This window comes from Crotalus tigris, unplaced genomic scaffold (assembly GCF_016545835.1).
Source record: "Crotalus tigris isolate CLP2741 ecotype Arizona unplaced genomic scaffold, ASM1654583v1 scf7180000019173.45859301935:6455823, whole genome shotgun sequence".
Taxonomy (NCBI): Eukaryota; Metazoa; Chordata; class Lepidosauria; order Squamata; family Viperidae; genus Crotalus; species Crotalus tigris.
In genome coordinates, this window is record NW_024097414.1 from 3,045,799 (window position 1) to 3,063,734 (window position 17,936).

The 17,936-nt window shown below is 43.6% G+C and overlaps 1 protein-coding gene across 1 annotated transcript; it reads left to right on the top strand.

Moving 5' to 3' along the window:
• The first annotated feature begins 43 nt into the window (after positions 1-43).
• Positions 44-17,220, top strand: DAGLB (diacylglycerol lipase beta). The gene is made up of 16 exons (XM_039360762.1): positions 44-224; positions 2,067-2,191; positions 2,921-3,072; positions 4,295-4,469; positions 5,283-5,541; positions 6,827-6,949; positions 7,867-7,991; positions 8,123-8,249; positions 8,703-8,786; positions 9,035-9,112; positions 10,127-10,207; positions 10,306-10,433; positions 12,020-12,088; positions 12,198-12,270; positions 13,431-13,684; positions 15,033-17,220. Exons 2-16 carry the CDS (start codon positions 2,097-2,099, stop codon positions 15,214-15,216), a joined length of 2,007 nt encoding a protein of 668 aa, XP_039216696.1. The 5' UTR covers positions 44-224; positions 2,067-2,096; the 3' UTR covers positions 15,217-17,220.
• Positions 17,221-17,936: the final 716 nt, after the last annotated feature.

Genomic DNA, 17,936 nt, shown 5'->3' on the forward strand with positions numbered 1-17,936 from the left:
GTCTGCGCATGCTCCTTCCTTCCAACCCCGCTCAGCCGGGGCGCCGATAGGGCAAAGGAAAGCTCTACGCATGCGCCACTCCGGAAGAGGCCACCAAAACAGCCAAAAGAACAGTCGGCCCGGGGATCCTGGAGTGACGTCACGGCCTCCTGACTCCGGTGCGGCGCGAGGCGTCTGGCTTTTGCAGCGAAGGCGCTGATCGCGGAGGGTGCAAAGCCGGACAGGTGGGTTGCAAGCCCGGGGCCGGGGGGCTGGAAATAGGGAGGTCCAACGAGTTGGGAAGGGGGAGGGTCCTTGGTTTTTGCAAAGGCCCGGACTGGGGAGAGGACTTTCCTGCTAGGGGGAAGAGATTGGCAAGGGGTACAGGAAGGGGTCGGGTATGGGGGGGCGTGGAAGGAGGTGGGGGACATGGGTCTTTTGGGGGCGGGAAGGGAAAGCTTGCAAAAGTGGGGGAAAAGCTTTGAGGGGGGGCTTCTGGGAGCGCCCCCATGTTGAAGAAGGGGGACAGGACTGGGAAGGCTTGTTCTTGAAAGGACGAATTGTCCCCCCCCCCAGGAAAAAAGCAGAAGTTTGTCCAAACTTAAGGCTGATTTAAAACAGCCTTAAACCCTTGACCCAGATGCGCTTCTGGCCACCTTTGTTGATGATGGGAGGCTTTGCGGGACATCATGGTGACAGTCATGCATGCTTCATAGATTAGTAGCAGGTAAGCTAGCTCATGTATGGCTGTGAAAGTTGGACCATAAGAAAGGCGGAGTGCCTTTGAACTCTGGTACTGGAGAAGACTCTTGTGAGTCCCCTGGACTGCAAGACAATCAAACCGGTCAGTCCTAGAGGAGATCAACCCCAACTGCTCTTTAGAAGGCCAGATCCTGAAGTTGAAACTCAAGTACTTTGGCCACCTAATGAGAAGGAAGGATTCCCTGGAGAAGAGCCTGATGGTGGGAAAGACTGAGGGCAAAAGAAGAAGAGGACGACAGAATGAGGTGGCTGGATGGAGTCCCTGAAACAGTAGGCGTGAGCTTAAATGGACTCCAGAAGACGGTAGAGGACAGGAAGGCCTGGAGGAACATTGTCCATGGAGTTGCGATGGGTCGGACACGACTTTGCAACGAACAACAACAATGCTAGCTCAGTGTTTACCTGTTTTGTTCCTGTCAGTCTTGGTCAGCTTAGGTGGTGATAAAGACCTATATGGGTTTTGTCCAAAACATGTAGAAGGCACGAAGCTGTCCTCTCTTACACCTATCTCCTTCAACTGTCCAACAGTTGATAAATATTCCGTTTTTTATGGTGCTACCAAAAAAGTTCTTGAGAACGTATGTGGTGGCCATGAAAAACAGAAGAGGTCTCTTAAAACTCTTCACCAAAGCTTCTTTGGAAGGTGCAACCAATCAAGCTGAAAGCAGGAGATGGCAATCTCAATGGTCAATGCTCAGGGTGTGCTCAAGAAGCTTGGGCTTGAAGAGCAGGAAGGAGGTTGAGAAAGCCCAAACATATCCAAAGGGTCAGGCTAACTGTGACAGCTGTTAAGCAATGAGATGATCTGTCCTCTAGAACAACAGTAGATATCCTTCATCACTTGAAGCTTGGGTGGCACCTGCTGGAGACGTTCTAGAGCAGGGGTTCTCAACCTTGGCAACTTTAAGACTTGTGGACTTCAATTCCCAGAATTCCTCAGCCAACAAAGCTGGTGACTACCAGCTTTGACTGGTGACTACCAAATAAAAATTTCCCATAAGGAATAATGTAGTGAGTCACAAGGCAGCCCACACTGGCAAGTTCTAGCTTGTGCGTTGAGTACCAATGAGTTCCGGGACAAAACGTTCAGCTCAAAATGCATTGAGTACCAAATTTGATGAGTTTCAAGGCCATTGAGTACCAAGATAACGTTGTATTTCCTTTTCTAGCTGCGATTGCTTTTGGCGTCTTTTCTCAATTTTTTTCTGTAAAACCCATTAAGACAAATACATAAAAATGTTTTTAAGCAAATAGGCTCAGAGTTTCTTGTTTTGCCTTGGAAAGAAAGGCCTCACCTGGTGTTGCATCTCCTTGTTCTCCTACAGTGGTAGAAGAATTGCCGCTCAATTTCCGCTATGCCCGGGTTGGTGTTCTTTGGCCGGCGTTGGGGCATTGGAAGTGATGATTTTGTCTTCCCTGGAACCTTTGAATTGTTCATCAGAGTGACCTGGTAAGATCCCTGTTCTCGGAGGTAGGCCGTAGATTAGAACAGCTCAGCTCCCGTGGATGTTTGGAAAGTGATCCATCCTGTGATGGGCACCTAATTGTGGTTGAACGTTGGCCTTTTCTACCCTCTCTTTCATACCCACCTTAAACGTTCCCCTAGTAAACACAAAAGGGAGAGGATTTCAGCCACAACCCGTAAGGCTCTTACACTGTCACCACTGTATGGGTGGTAGGCCTCCAGGATTTAGGAAGCTGAGTTGTAATCTTCAAACTTGGCCAAGACTCTTTGCATAACAATATCAAGGAGGGTGACTTGGCTCCATCGCTTTCAGGATGAACCTCATTTCTGTAGCTGCTTAGAGTGGAGACCTCAACGAAAGAGGCTTGTAGGAGCCATTGTGCAAAGGAGGCCTGTAGAACATATTGTGATTTTGTGAAACCCTTTGTGATTCGACTTTTAGTGGAAAGTAGCTGCATCTTCTGAAAATACTTCTGTTGAGAATGTTCTGGGTGATTGTTTCTTTCTCTTTCTTTCTTTCTTTCTTTCTTTCTTTTCCTTCCTTTCTTCCTCTTTATTTTCTTTCTTTCTTTTCCTTCCTTCATTCTCCTTCCTTTCTTCCTTCCCTCTTTCTTTCTTCCTCTTTCCTTTCTTTCTCTCTCTCTCTCTCTCTCTTTCCTTCCTTCCTTTCATCCATCCATCCATCCATCCATCCATTCTTCTTTTTTTTCTCAGGTGGATCGGAATTTTGGTTTTGTATTCTATACACAAAGGACACTTTAACTGCACCGGAAGTGTTCTGCTGAATAACTACCTTCTCATCCTCCTTATCCTCTTGGCGTTCATCGTAGCTGCTTTGTCATCTGTTATATACACCAGCATGCAAGGTAATTTGCTTTCTGCGTTAGCTTTTGGATCGAGAAAATCCACTGTAGTGTCGGGCTTGAGCATCAGTCATACAAAAGTCACACCAAGAAGCTGCTTAGCACAGCCATCTGTCTGCCCAAGCGGTAATTATAATTGTAAACAGACAGACGCGCGTACACACCTGTGTTATAATTTTGTAGCACATACGTATAGTCTAGGAATTTCTTTACCTACATTCTTATCTAGGAAACTGATCTTCTATGTGGTAACTAAGATACGACACCAACTACAGGTAGTCGTCAAGTTATGACCACAATTGAGCCTGAAATTTCTGTTGCTAAATGAGTTTTGCCCCATTTTATGAGAGTAGTGAGAATGGCCGAAAAGATTATTGGCAGTTCCCTCCCTCCCATCCAGGACATAGCACAGAGGCGCTGCTTGAGCAGGGTCCGTAAGATTATCTGGGACACTACACACCCTCTTCACGACCTGTTTTCCTTGTTCCCTTATGGGAGGAGGGGTCTCCGTGGTATCCAGATTCAGCCAGAGTTTCATTTCCTACAGCATTAACCTTGCGAACTCTCAAGCTTCCTCCTTCCGTTATATATTCAAGATGGACAATATTTCATATTTATTTGCTACGTATATGTAGGGATGTGGGTCTATACATATGTTGTGTATAGTATGTTTAGGTGTGTGTCATGTATGTGTGTCACTTTGAGAGCGGGCAACTAAATTTCATTTTTGATGTGTGCCGTTGTGCCCACAGTAAAACAAATGACAATAAAGGTTATCTTATCTTAGTTGCTGAGTGAATCACTGCAGCTGTTCAGTTAGTAACACGGTTGTTAAGTGAATCTGGCTTCCCCGATTGACTTTGCTGGTCAGAACAAAAGGGGATCACGTGACCCCGGGACACTGCGACCGTCCTAAATAGGAGTGAGTTGCCAAGTGTCCAAATTTTGATCACGTGACCCTGGGGATGCTGCAAGGGTCGTAAGGCACTTTTCCTACTGCCGTTGAAATGTTGAACAGTCACTAAACAAGCTGTTGTAAACCAAGGACTGCTTGCAGATGGCACATTGTCAATAGATCCATAGGAAGGGAACCTCTTTCTGTTCTGAAATGTTGAAGGTGATGTTCTAATCTTTAACAAACATGAAACAAATAAACAGTCTAAAATAAAACCAGCCATGGCCGTCGTTTTTCTAGCTCGTTAAGTCAAGTGACTCTCTTTTCCAGGAACTATTTCCAATCCCGGTCCAAGGAAATCCCTTCCCAAGCTTCTGTATGTCCGTCTGGCTCTCTACGTCCCAGAGCTGGTCTGGGCTGTGGTTGGAACGGTGTGGATAGCCAACAACCGAGCAAACTGCGAAAGAGCTATGATCGACGCCATTTTGGGGACTGTTATTGTCAGGTGAGGCTGTTCTGCCTTCTGTCGCTAGAGAGCGGGGCTGGCTATATGGCATTCTAAATAGGGGTACTCAGCTGCTTGGGATACAACTGGATATTTTCCAAATACTGGAATACTGCTGTCATGTCACCCCCTGGTCCTTTTCTTTTTCAGTTGTTCCACTTATTAATTGTTCTGAATGTCAGCAAGTTTCTCCTCAGTTCCAGGTTGCTTCTCTCCTTGATTAGTTTCCATCCGTTGCTTCTTCTCCTGCCTTCAGGCGCTTTGGAAAATAGGCTGACCCAGAATAATAGAATAACAGAGTTGGAAGGGACCTTGGAGATCTTCTAGTCCAACCCCCTACTCAAGCAGGAGACCCTATCCCATTTCAGACAAATGGCTGTCCAGTCTCTTCTTAACAACTTCTAGTGTTGGAGCATTCACAACTTCTGGAGGCAGGTTGTTCCACTAGTTAATTGTTCTAACTGTCAGGAAGTTTCTCCTTAGTTCTAGGTTGCTTCTCTCCTTGATTAGTTTCCATCTGTTGCTTCTTGTCCTGCCTTCAGGCGCTTTGGAAATTAGATTGACCTCCTCATCTTTGTGGCCGCCTCTCAAATATTTAGAACACTGCTGTCACGTCACCCCTAGTTCCTTCTTCTCATTACACTAGACATATCCCATAGACATTCATCGTAGAGTGGTGGACCTTGAGTTGTTACTTTAGGTGCCATCGTATTTTGGCAGCAGAATCTGGGGGAAGCTTCAAGAGCTACAAGCGTTGCAGGCAATGATGTCTCCTTGGTTTTTATGGAATTTCTCCTCCGTTCTTCCTGTCAGCTGGGTGATCATCGTCTTCACCGTGGTGGCAGTTTTCATTTTCTTCGATCCTCTTGGAAGGAAGTCGGTCTACCTGGCTGACTACGCCAGTCGCAATCTGGAGAGCAGCCAGTCCGAGCAGCTGTTCTTCAACCTCAAGAAGAGGGCCACCCGCGTCTGGGAAAAAAGAATCCGGTTGTTGTGTTGTTGCATTATGCAAAATGACGATCACCGCGTGGCTTTTACGAGCATCGCCGAACTTTTTAGTTCCTACTTCTCGGTAAGACGTCAGGCCTTGATTGTGGTTTTGTCTTTATGCTCGCTCTGAAACTCTGGGAGAGCAGAATGAACTACATCGTAGTCCTCGACTTAACGATCATTCATTTAGTGACCGTTCGAACTTACAGCACCACTGGTAAAAGTTATTTCACACTTAGCAACTGTCACTGATCATGTCTAGTTTGATGAAGAGGGGGGACATGAGAGCAGTATTCCAATATTTGAGGGGCTTTCGCAAAAAAGAGGGGAGAGTCAAGCTATTCTCCAAAGCCCCTGAAGACAGGACAAGAAGCAATGGATGGAAACTCATCAAGGAGAGAAGCAACCTAGAACTAAGGAGAAACTTCCTGACAGAACAATTAACCAGTGGAACAACCTGCCTCCAGAAGCGGTGAATGCTCCAACACTGGAAGTTTTTAAGAAGAGACTGGACAGCCATTTGTCTGAAATGGTATAGGGTTTTCTGCCTGAGCAGGGGGTTGGACTAGATGACCTCCAAGGTCCCTTCCAACATTGTTGTTGTTATTATTATGGCAGATTGTTGTTATTATTATTATTATTATTATTATTATAGATATGGCTTCACTGTCCCGGGTCATGTGATTGCCATTCCCAGCTGGCTTCTGACAAAGTCAAGGGGGGGGGACTGGATTCACTTAACGACCAAATGATTCATTTAACAACTGCAGCGATTTGCTTAACAACCTGGGCATAAAATTGTGTGTGACTTGATTAACAACCACCTTGTTTAGCAATGGGAACGGCAGTCTCCATTGTAGTCCTAAGTTGAGAAAGATTAGATTCCAGCTCCCACTGTTGGCGCAAAAATGTTTGTTTGAGTTCCCATTGCTGGTGTCCAAATTTTTGAAGGATTTTAGGCAGCTTTTTCCCGATTGAATGTATGTTAACAGATATATGAGTTCTGGAAATCCCATCATGATTTCTTTTTTTTTTTACACCTTTTTGTTAACGCTGTGATCCGGACCTCATCGTGAAACATCTTGTACCCATGTTTATAGTTGTTAAATTGCCCACAGTGATGTATAGTACAGCACTGGAGAAGTAGTAAAATGCTTTTTTAATTTGCGTAGCCGGAAAAAAGAAATCAGACCGTAAAAATAAGCAGGGCAAGGCGAGGGACAAAGACGGAGATTGTTCAGCTCTGAGTATTTTGAATAAGGAGCCATAATTATGCACCCACCCTGACTTTTTCAGCCTGATTCTCTGGTTTTCCAGATAAATGTGGATTGATTTGTCCTTCTCTCTCTCTCTCTCTCTCTCTGCAGGACACCGATTTAGTGCCAAGCGACATAGCTGCAGGCCTAACTCTGCTTCACCAGGAGCAGGATAAGGTCGAACATTCAAAAGACCCGGATGAAGTTTTAACTCAGCCCCCGTCGCCTCCTGCAGTAAGTCTCTTGCATCCGTTCCAGCAGGTCTGCGCTGGTGCCGTTTTGTACCTGCACACCCCGCCCTTTTGGTGCACATGACGGAAGCCCAGATAGTCCTCTGGCGACTTAGCGACCGTTTGAAATTATAGCAGATCTCCTTTTGGGCTACTTAGGACCCAGGTTTGAAGTTCCAACAGTTTTTTATTATTTTATATTTTATATTTATTTTGTTATTATTTTATTTCATTATTTTATTTTATTTTTAATATATTATTTTATTTCATTATTTTATTTATTTTATTTTAATATTTTATTATTTTATTTCATTATTTTATTTTTAATATATTATTTTGCTATTTTATTTTAATATTTTATTTATTTTATTTTATTTTAATATATTATTTTATTCTATTTTTTATTAATTATTTCATTTTATTTTATTTTCATTATTTTAATATATTATTTTATTATTTTATTTTATTTCATTATTTTATTTTATTATTTTCATTATTTTTTAATATATTGTTTCGTTATTTTATTTTAATATTTTATTTATTTTATTTTATTATTTAATTTTATTATTTTATTTCAATATATTGCTTTATTTCATTTTAATAATTTTAGTTATTATTTATTTTATTGTTTTATTTCATTTTGTCACTTATTAAATTTGCTTGCTGCCTATCTCACAAGTTGGGGGACCCTCTGCACTTATATGACCAAACTTGGGGTGCTCGGCAACACAGCCCCATTTACGGTCACGTGACTTCATTTTGTGACAGCGCTTCTGAAAAGCGGCACTTCACTTCCAGTTTTCGGGGGGGAAAACCTGCCCTAGCGGGCAAAGGGTTCACTTAAGAACCGTGAGTTCGCTTAACAACTGCAGGTTTGCTGACTGAATCCACATAAAGGCCGTGAAATCGTCTCTTTCACAGGCCGAGTTGGAGGTTGAACTGGAGAACGCGGCTCATTATATGAAGTTTGCAGCAGCTGCGTATGGCTGGCCTTACTACGTCATGGTGAATCCTTTCACGGGCCTCTGCAAACTGAGAGGGTTCTGGTAGGTCGACAAAAGCAGAATGTGTGCCAATTCTACACATTGTGTGTGTGACATAGAGGAAGGGGTTGCTGAAGAACTGTAAAAATGGGAAGATTAATGGCTGTTTTCGGTTTCTTTCTTGGTTTTTTTAGTTGCAGAAACAGCCCAGAGCAGACGGAGATTATCGGCAGTGATTACCTTAACATGCATTTTGGGTCCATCCTCCAGACCACGGGCCTGCAGAACCGAGATTTCATCCACATCAGCTTACACAATAAAGTAAGTCGTTCGAAGCCATCTCTAGCAAGCCTCTGAGTCACATTGGCATGCTAGTTGAGAGCCCAGCAGTTAGTGAAACCAAATTAATTAAATCTAGTATATAAAATGAAAGCAAATCTTAATCCCTTCTAACACTGACGATATTACCTAGTTGGGTCATGAAATGTCTGCAAGAGAACAACCAAGCGCAGAGAGCTTTGATGACCCCATAGTCCTTCTTTCTTTCTCTTCCTCTTCCTCCTCCCCATGAATCCCAACCCCTTTTTAGCACTGATGATATTACCTACTTGGATCATGAGATGTCTGCAAGAGAACAACCAAGCTCCCATAAGCAGACTGTCATCTTGCCTAGATAGGGTTGTCATCTGATAGCCTTCAGGGCTGAACGGACTATCAGAAGAGCCCAGCCTTAAAATAACTCTTCTTTTTATCCTCTGATGCTTGTGCTTTCAGATTTTTGAGATACCTTTCTTCGTGGCCTTGGATCATCAAAAAGAAGCCATCGTGGTAGCCGTGAGAGGAACTTTATCGTGTGAGGTAATCTTCCTGCGTGTGGCTCGTGTGATATAATTATGACTTAAGATTTTGCTTATGGAATCTTTTCAAGTTTGGCTCGTACATATTTAGAACCCAGAAAATGATGGGACCTGATTGGCTTTGTGAAGCAAGTCAATAAGGAATACGCCGCTCACATCAATTGCAACAATAATCTTGCATCTGTCTGACAGGCAAAGAAGATTTGTGACCTGATATGTTTTTTATTTTATTTTTATTATTGCATTTAGGATATCCTCACGGACCTTTCGGCAGACTGCGAAAGCTTAACTCTTGAAGATGTCCTGGAAAATGGCCTTGTTCATAAGGTTGGCAAATATTTTTAGAACTGTTATTGACTTGAGAGTCGCCAAAGGGCCGTTTGGCTAGTTGCCCGCTGTTGTTTTGATGTACTTCTATCTCACGTTCCTGGCCTCAGTTAGAAACCTTAAGCCCACCAGTAATCTTTATAAGAACAAATCAATAACGCAGAATATTAATATGGGCAAATCTCTGAGCCCGGGGGGGGGGGGGTCGATAAAGCTCGGTCAGTTATGATTTGCCCAACCGTGGCATGCTGCGGTACTCCTCTGAAGAAAATTAAATGTTGCTAGTCCATAAAGTTACACGGAGAGAGGAACCTCATGAGATAGCTTCAGGGGCTGGATGCCGTCCTTGAAAAGGGCGTATTGTATTGGGCCTACAGGTAGTCAATTGACTTATGATGACTGGGAAGCAAGGGGTAAGTTGTAAATCTGGTCACTAAACAAACGACTGTAAGTTGAGGACTGTCTGTAATACCCTCAATGCCACTCAGATAGTAGCAGGACGTGGAGTAATGTCTTCCTGAACGAACTAGTAGGCTGTACTACTAATAAGTTATGGGATGGGGATGTAAGCAGTGGTAGGATTCAAATATGTGAACAACCGGTTCTCTGCATGGATGCCACTTCTGGAAGTCCATTCTGGGCCTGGGCAATAAAAAATTAGCTACTGGTTTTGCCGTAGTGTGAACTGGCAGAATCCCACCACTGGATGTAAGTTGAGGAAGCTAGTTACTTCATTACAGGTAGTAACTTACCATCATTTGTTTAGTGACCGTTTGAATTTACAAGCAATAATTCCGACAAGCAAAATCGGTGGGAGAAGCCGGATTGAATGCCCAACTTACCAATAATGATTCGCTTAAGAACCGCAGCAAAAAAAGGTCGTAAAATCAGGCAGGAGTTGCTCAACAACTGCCTTGCTTAGCGACTGAAATTCTGGTTGTAATTTGAGGACTATCTGTACTTGCAAGCGTGGTCTCAACAAGGGCTGCTAACCTCTACCGTTTTCCCTTATAGGGGATAACCCAGGCTGCCAATTACATTTATAGGAGACTGGTAAACGATGGGATTTTGAACCAGGCGCTCGGCATCGCACCTGTAAGTTGTGGTGTTTGGGACTCCACCTGTCTCTCTGGGTTGGCTCTGCTTCCCGTGGGGATTTCTGCTTTTCTCCTTGCTTGTTCTCTCTCCCCCAGGAATATAAATTGGTGGTGGCTGGCCACAGCTTAGGAGGGGGCGTTGCCTCCATCTTGTCCATCATGCTCAGAAACTCTTTTCCCAACCTGAGATGTTACGCTTTTTCTCCACCTGGAGGTTTATTGAGGTATGTAATAATAATTAATAAATAATAATAAACTGCGCTACTCGGAACATCTTATATTTTAAGGAGGTACCTGGTTGACATCTAGGATGCTGATGTCAACCATCAGCGCCAGCCAATTTGAATGCTCAGTTGACTGAGGTTCATATTTAATGAATAAAAGATGATGATGCTAATAATAATAATATAATAATAATAATCCACATCTGCCTATTCAAGGTCCTTGGTAAGGACTCGATAGGTAGACAAAATGCCAAATCCAGTCTGAACATCTGGCTTATTGTGCGATGATCCATAATAATAATAATAAAGTTGGAAGCGACCTTGGAGGTCATCTAGTCTAGGGGTCAACCTTGGCAACTTTAAGACTTGTGGACTTCAACTGGGACTTGAAGTCTACAAGTCTTAAAGTTGCCAAGGTTGAGGACCCCTGAGATTCTAGTCCAACCCCCTGCTCAGGCAGGAAACCCTACACCATTTTAGACATGGCTGTCCAGTCTCTTCTTAAAGACTTCCAGTGTTGGAGCATTCACCGCTTCTGGAGGCAGGTTGTTCCACTGGTTAATTGTTCTAACTGTCAGGAAATTCCTCCTTAGTTCTAGGTTGCTTCTCTCCTTGGTTAGTTCCGTTGCTTCTTGTCCTGCCTTCATGTTGATCCCATTGACTTCGTCTGGGGAGATAATTCAGGTCATAGTTCTCCCAAAAGTGCTTTTTCACGAGGCAACTGGACTTTCCTGTTTTTTTTTTCCTGTTTTTTTCCCCCCTCCCCATCCAGTCAGAGCCGAAGAAGCTTCTTGGACGAGAAGCGAAACGTCTTCAAAGAGAAAAAGAAAGAAAGTCCAGTTGCCTCGTGAAAAAAAAAAAAAAGCACCTTTGGGATCCTGTTAAGTTCTTTTCCACGGAAGATCCTAAATCCATCAGGGCAGAGGTCAGGGCGCCAGGTGGAGCTGGGATTCAACCTGGGGGTTCCCGAGGTCATCCATCTAGCTTGTTGAAGTCAAGTTGCTTCCCAGGAAGCATCTTTCTGCCCCATCTTATACTGGACGAAATAAAGACGAGGGTTTTTTTTTTTAAACTTTCTTTCTAAAAAGTAGAGAAGGGGATTATGTGTCCAGGTAGTCCCTGACTTAACAACAGCTCATTTCCAAGTTCCAAGTTACAACGGCGCTGAAAAAAGATAACATGACCGTTTTTCACACTTACGACCGTTGCAGCATCCCCAGGGTCACATGATCAGAGTTCAGACTCCTGGCAACTGACTCCTATTTATGACGGTTGCAGTGTCCCGGGATCATGTGATCCCTTTTATGACCTTTTGACAAGCAAAGCCAATGGGGAAGCCAGATTCACTTAACAACCGTGTGACTAGCTTAACAACTGCAGTGATTCACTTAAGAACTGTGGCTAGAAAGGTCACAAAATGGGGCAAACACCCACTTAACAACAGTCTCAGAAATGAAAAATTTGGGCTCAGCTGTGGCCACAACTCAAGAACCTCCTGTATACACGAATGAACACTTGTCTTTATCAATATTGGTCGTGGAAGATCAACGACCGTAATCCTGTTTCCCTCGGTTATTCTTTTTCAGCAAATCCCTCGCAGACTACACAAAGCAGTTTATTGTGTCAGTCATTGTGGGAAAGGACATCATTCCCAGGTAAGGAGACGACGTGTCGTTTGTGTTGAAATCAGCCTCCTGAATTTTGCCCTGTCTTGAATTTGGATCTCTCTCTTTTTTTTTTTCCTTTCTGTTGGGCCCGAAACAGATTAAGCATGCTCAATTTGGAAGAGCTGAAAAAGAGAATCGTTAGAATAGTTGCCAACTGTAACAAACCCAAGGTAAATTATTCTAAACAGGGCTTTGGGGATGGAAAACTAAAACGGGCTGTTTCTTACTTTAATGGCCCAGATGTATGGGGGGGGGGAATAACCACAGCGGTAGCTATTGCTCTTAGCCTCTTCTGCTGTTACTCTTACTGCACCTGGAGACAAATTCTGTAAGGAGTTAACCACCCACAAAAGCAGAACTCTTGAAACAGGTATCGTCTCAAAAGGAAACTTTTATTAGGGGTTAGTGACAGTAAGGAAGTCAAAGCAAGATCTGGGGAAAATCCCGCACAAACAATATAGTTAAACTACCAATATTCCTCCTCCCACCCAGAGTCATAATGTTCATTTGAAATCCAGCCAATCCACAGGTGGCAACGATGTTGGGGTAACTGGTACAGTTGGCGGTCTTCTTTCGTTTCTCTGCCACCATCTCCCTGATAAGGGAGACACATTCTTTTCTCAAGTGGAGAGAGGCGGGAAGGAAAGGTGGAAAGTGAAAGTTATCCCAAGGGAAAGCCAATACCCCCCCTTCCCCCCCCCCAGAAGAATGGCCGGCCCCAAAACAAGAGCACATAGGCAAGGAAAACAAGAAGCATTTGGGGGCCTGACAAAATTCCTTGGGGGCCTAATCCCACTTGGCCAAACAAAGTTGGTCGATCCGGCTTCCCACGTTCACTTGGCTTGTTGGAAACTAGCTGGGAAGGTCCCAAGTGGCTCTTGCAATGACCCCAGGCTAGTGCAACTGTGATAAATACATGCCTTTGGATTACATGACCCCGGGGACTCTGCAATGGTCATAACTGAGAATTGCTTGCCAGTCATTTTTGGAAGGCCGTTGTAACTTCGGTCGCTAAAGCAATCATCATAAGTCAAGGGCTACCGCAATCTGATCCTTCCGTTATATATTCAAGATGGACAGTATTTAATATTTATTTGCTTTGTATATGTAGGGGTGTGGGTCTATACATACGTTGTACATAGGATGTTTTAGGGGTGTGTCATGTATGGGTTTCGCTTTGAGAGCGGGCAACTAAATTTCATTTCTGAGGTGTGCCGTTGTGCCCACAGTAAAAAAAATGACAATAAAGCTTATTTTATCTTATAAAATGCCACTCTTTTACCATTCCCTTCTCTGTTCCTTTTGTCCTGTCTGTTGCTCGAACATTCAGTACCAGATTCTCTTGCATGGATGCTGGTACGAAGTTTTTGGAGGAAAACCTGATAACTTTCCGACAGAACTGGACCGCAGGAATCAGGATGCTTTGACCCAGCCTCTCCTCGCCGAAGAGAACTTGATGGCCCAGCAGTCGCCTTTGTACACAAGTTTGGATGACAATTCCCCTTTGGGATCCAGCCCTCAGTATCCTCAATTGTTTCTCCCTGGGAAAGTCATCCACATCGTCGAAGAACACAGCACAAAAGGGTAGGTTGTGTTTACGTGTTCGTCAGCCAGGGTGTCCCTTTGTAGTCTCTCAAGTCTTCTCCTGGATGCTGGGGGGGGAAGCCCTCCCCTCAAGCCCCACGAAAAGAGGAAAGCTGCAGAAATACTCAGGCAGTTTGGTGGAGCGGTTAAGGGGCTGGCTTAGAAACCAGGATGGTGAGTTCTAGTTCTAGTCCTTAGCCATGGAAGCCAACTGGGTGACTTTGGGCCAATTGCTAGGAGATGGTGAGTTCTAGTCCCGCCTTAGCGTTGAAAGCCAACTGGGTGACTTTGGGCCCATTACTAGGAGACGGTGAGTTCTAGTCCCACCTTAGCCATAAAAGCCAGCTGGGTGATTTTGAGCCAATCACCAGGAGATGGTGAGTTCTAGTCCCACCTTGGTCATGAAAACCAGCTGGGTGACTTTGGGCCCATTACTAGGAGACGGTGAGTTCTAGTCCCACCTTAGCCATGAAAGCCAACTGGGTGACTTTGGGCCCATTATTAGGAGACGGTGAGTTCTAGTCCCACCTTAGCCATGAAAGCCAGCTGGGTGATTTTGAGCCAATCACCAGGAGATGGTGAGTTCTAGTCCCACCTTGGTCATGAAAACCAGCTGGGTGACTTTGGGCCCATTACTAGGAGACGGTGAGTTCTAGTCCCGCCTTAGCTATGAAAGCCAGCTGGGTGACTTTGAGTTGATCACCAGGAGACCGTGATAAACTTTTGCCCTTGGGAAACTCTTTTCAAATTTCATTCTGTGCAATGTGCAAAACAAATTGCTTGGAGGCGTTCCAGGGGTAGTATTTTGCAAAGCTTCCCAGTTGGTGTGCTTGCTTGTTTGTTTTTAGCGTGAAGGGCCTGTCTCTGTGTTCTAGTGAGCGCATCTGTTTTTGTTTCCAACTTGAAGCTCTTCTAGATCTTAACAGAAGGTAATATTTGTAGCTTAGGGTTGAACTGTGGGGTTCCTGGTGCTCTCTAAGTTTGGTTGTTTTGTTGCTGACATTTCATTACCCAGCTAGGTAACCTCATCAGTGCTAGAAAGGAGTGGGGATTTGATCTCTGTTTATATACAAGTGGCTTCCATGGTTCCTTGATTAAGCTGTGGGTCTGAGTTGGTAGTTCCTTGACTGAAGTATTGCTAGTGGTTTACTCTCCAGGTCTTCTTGGCTGGCCCATTTTACCGTTGAAACCCGGGTTTGCCAAAGTTGGCATGAAAAATTTTGCACCCAAGTATTAACAATATCCAGAATCCGATGACTTACTAAGCATTCCTGTGAGAGAACAAAACATAGTTAAATATTTCTAAATAAGGCTTCAGATTCAGCATTGACATTGTCTTCTTTTGCAGTTGGTGCTTTTCTGAAGTCAAGTATTCAGCCAACTGGTCCAGAGAAACTGCCTTTGGTAGTATTTTAATCAGCCCCAAGATGATCACCGATCATTGGCCCGATACAGTCCTCAGAGCTCTCCAAAGCTTGGTCCAAAGCGATACATCTTGCATTTCGTGCCGATCACAAGGTGAAGCTTTCTGAATGTTGTATTGATGGCAGAGACTGGACAAGCACAACCGGACTGTCCCCAGGTGTTCACAAGAACAGCCTTTAGAAGTTCAGCTGCTTGTGTCTAAAGCAGAAACCAGAGCAAGACCTTCAGATGTTTCTGGATGACCAGATTCGGTTGGAGTAACGTCTTCTGGACTGCTTGTAACGGATTGAGATGTTTCGTATTGTTAGATGTGATTTCATGGAAGTTTTAATCGGTCACATCTGCCCGGGGACTGCTGTTGACTGAGAAGAACCCAACTGATGGAAAGTGATGGTTGATGTGCTCCTGAAGACCTTTTAGATCCATCTGATCTGTTACAAGTTTTTCTAAGCACACGATGTGCCATCAAACCAATTCCCTGTGGCTTAGTGACATCTGACCGCAGGGTTATGACTTACTTGTAAATGTGTAAATCAGGAGTGTTGGTGAGAATTAACTTCAAGTCATCGCCTAGTTGGCTATGATTCTCATGTTTCTGCTGATGATCAGAAATGTCTTGGGTTTTCTTTCTTCTTGAAAGAAGAATATTTTAGATCTATTCTTGGATATCTGTGCAATTATGTCCATTTTTGTTTACAGTTCTTTAAGACTGCTGAATGTGCAATTAATTATAGAAAATGTAAAAGCCACTGTCTTTGGTTGGTGTTAGCACAAACCAGAAAGATCATTTTAGCTCTGTATCAAGATTGTGTAATTTTTTTGAGGGGGGAGGGGGGAGAAACAATCCTTGCTTACTCTATAGAGCTGGTAAGGTTTTGCATGATTGTCTAGAAACAAATCCAGATCAAGTTGATTAGAGGATTCTTCAAAACTAATTGCTGTCCTAATGGTGGTTGGTGAGGAACGGTACTTTTTTTGGTGATGCTTTTTGATAGCCTATTTCTCCTTCTGCTAGAGCAGTGTTTCTCAACCTTGACAATTTTAAGGCATATGGACTTCAATTCCCAGAATTCCAGCTGGCTGTGGAATTCTGGGAGTTGAAGTCCACATGCCTTAAAACTGTCAAGGTTGAGAAACACTGTTCTAGTAGATCTTATTTTCAATGCATTCGCTTCCTGGAGAGAAAGTCTGCCAATCAAGGAACGTACATGGTATTAAAAACAAAATGTATTTCTGATCGGGAAGTGAACTAAATTTGAATTTGGCCTTCCTTTTTTAACCTCATTCTGGTTTCAGTGGCAAATAAGAAGCAGGTCAGTAATGGGCTTAAGAAAAAATAAAACCATTTTGAGTACAGGTATCCCTTGACTTAACAACTGGGACCAACATTTCTGTTTGCTAAGCAAGGCGGTTGAGTTGTGCCCAATTTTACAATCATTTGGCCACGGTTAAGCCACGGTTGTGAAGTGAATAATGTCATTAAGCAAATCAGGCTTCCCCCATTGCTTTTTTTGTTGGAAGGCAGCTGGGAAAATCACAAATGGCAACTGCCCTAAATCTACAACAATTGCTAAGCACCCCAGTTTTGATTACGTGACTGGGAATGCTGCAATGGTTAAGTGCATGGACCCCTTTTAATTACTTTTTCCAGTGCCGCTGGCCTTTGGTTGCTAAGCAAATTGGTTGTAAGTCAAGGTCCACCTTTAAAGCCAAGACATAAACTTGACTGGGGGTTTTTTGTATTAATTTTATCTACCATTACTCATGCTATACACGAGTGTTATGTGCTCAGTTCGCACTGGGCAATTTTAAAGGAGGGTGTCTCACAAAAGAGGGGGTCACTCTCCCCTCCAAAATGAGTCAAATATCTCCATGTCAGCTCCCTAAAGCTCACCGTTGTCATTTTTGGCTCCATAAGCAGTGTTCCTGTATAAAATCAACCTTGTTGGAAGAATAGATAAAAAAGTGATGCTCTGGACTTTATCCTTGTTTGTGCTGCAAACGCACAAGGTAAAATTATGGAAGAAATGAGGACTGCTAGTCTAAGAAGCATCATCATCTATAGATAACCAGCTGGTATTTCCCCCATTAAAAATAAGTTTTCCACCTGATCGGCTTGGTGTGTTTTTATCTTTCAGGGTCATAAACAGGCGGAATGCTGGCAGAGTGTCATAGCCAGACACGGCTGACATTAGAAATTGTACAGGAAGAGTCACAAAAGTCTCCTTCCGTATTGGCTAGACCAATGTTTCTGGACCTTAGCAACTCTAGAAATGTCCACACATCTTAAAAAGAGTTTGTTAAGGTCGAGAAACGGTGAATGGACTGAAAGTCTGATTAGCTCCTGTTGAAGTAATTTTCTGGCAGGTCTGCCAGATCTCATAAGGAAAATACCAGCATACGGACAGTCCTTGACTTACATCTGCAACGGAGCCCAAAATTTCAGTCGCTAAGACGGTTAAAGTGAATTTTGCCCCATTTTACGACCTTTCGTCCCACGGTTCTTAAGCGAATCATTTCACTTGTTAATAACATGGTTGTTAAGTGGAACTGTCTTCCCCCATTGAATTTTGCTTGTCAGAAGGTCGCAAAAGGGGATCATACAACCCGGGGACATTGGCAACCATTGTGAGTCAGTTGCCAAGTGTCCAAATTTTAATCACTTGACAGTGGCCGTGTGAAAAATGGTCGTTAAGTCACTTTTTCAGTGCTGTTGTAACTTTGAACAGTCGCTAAATGAGTTTTAGCTACCTGTGGAGAGTTTTTTTTATATAATTAGGAAGCAAGAAAAACAAAACTAGACTGGGTTAAGAGATAGGGAAAGAAA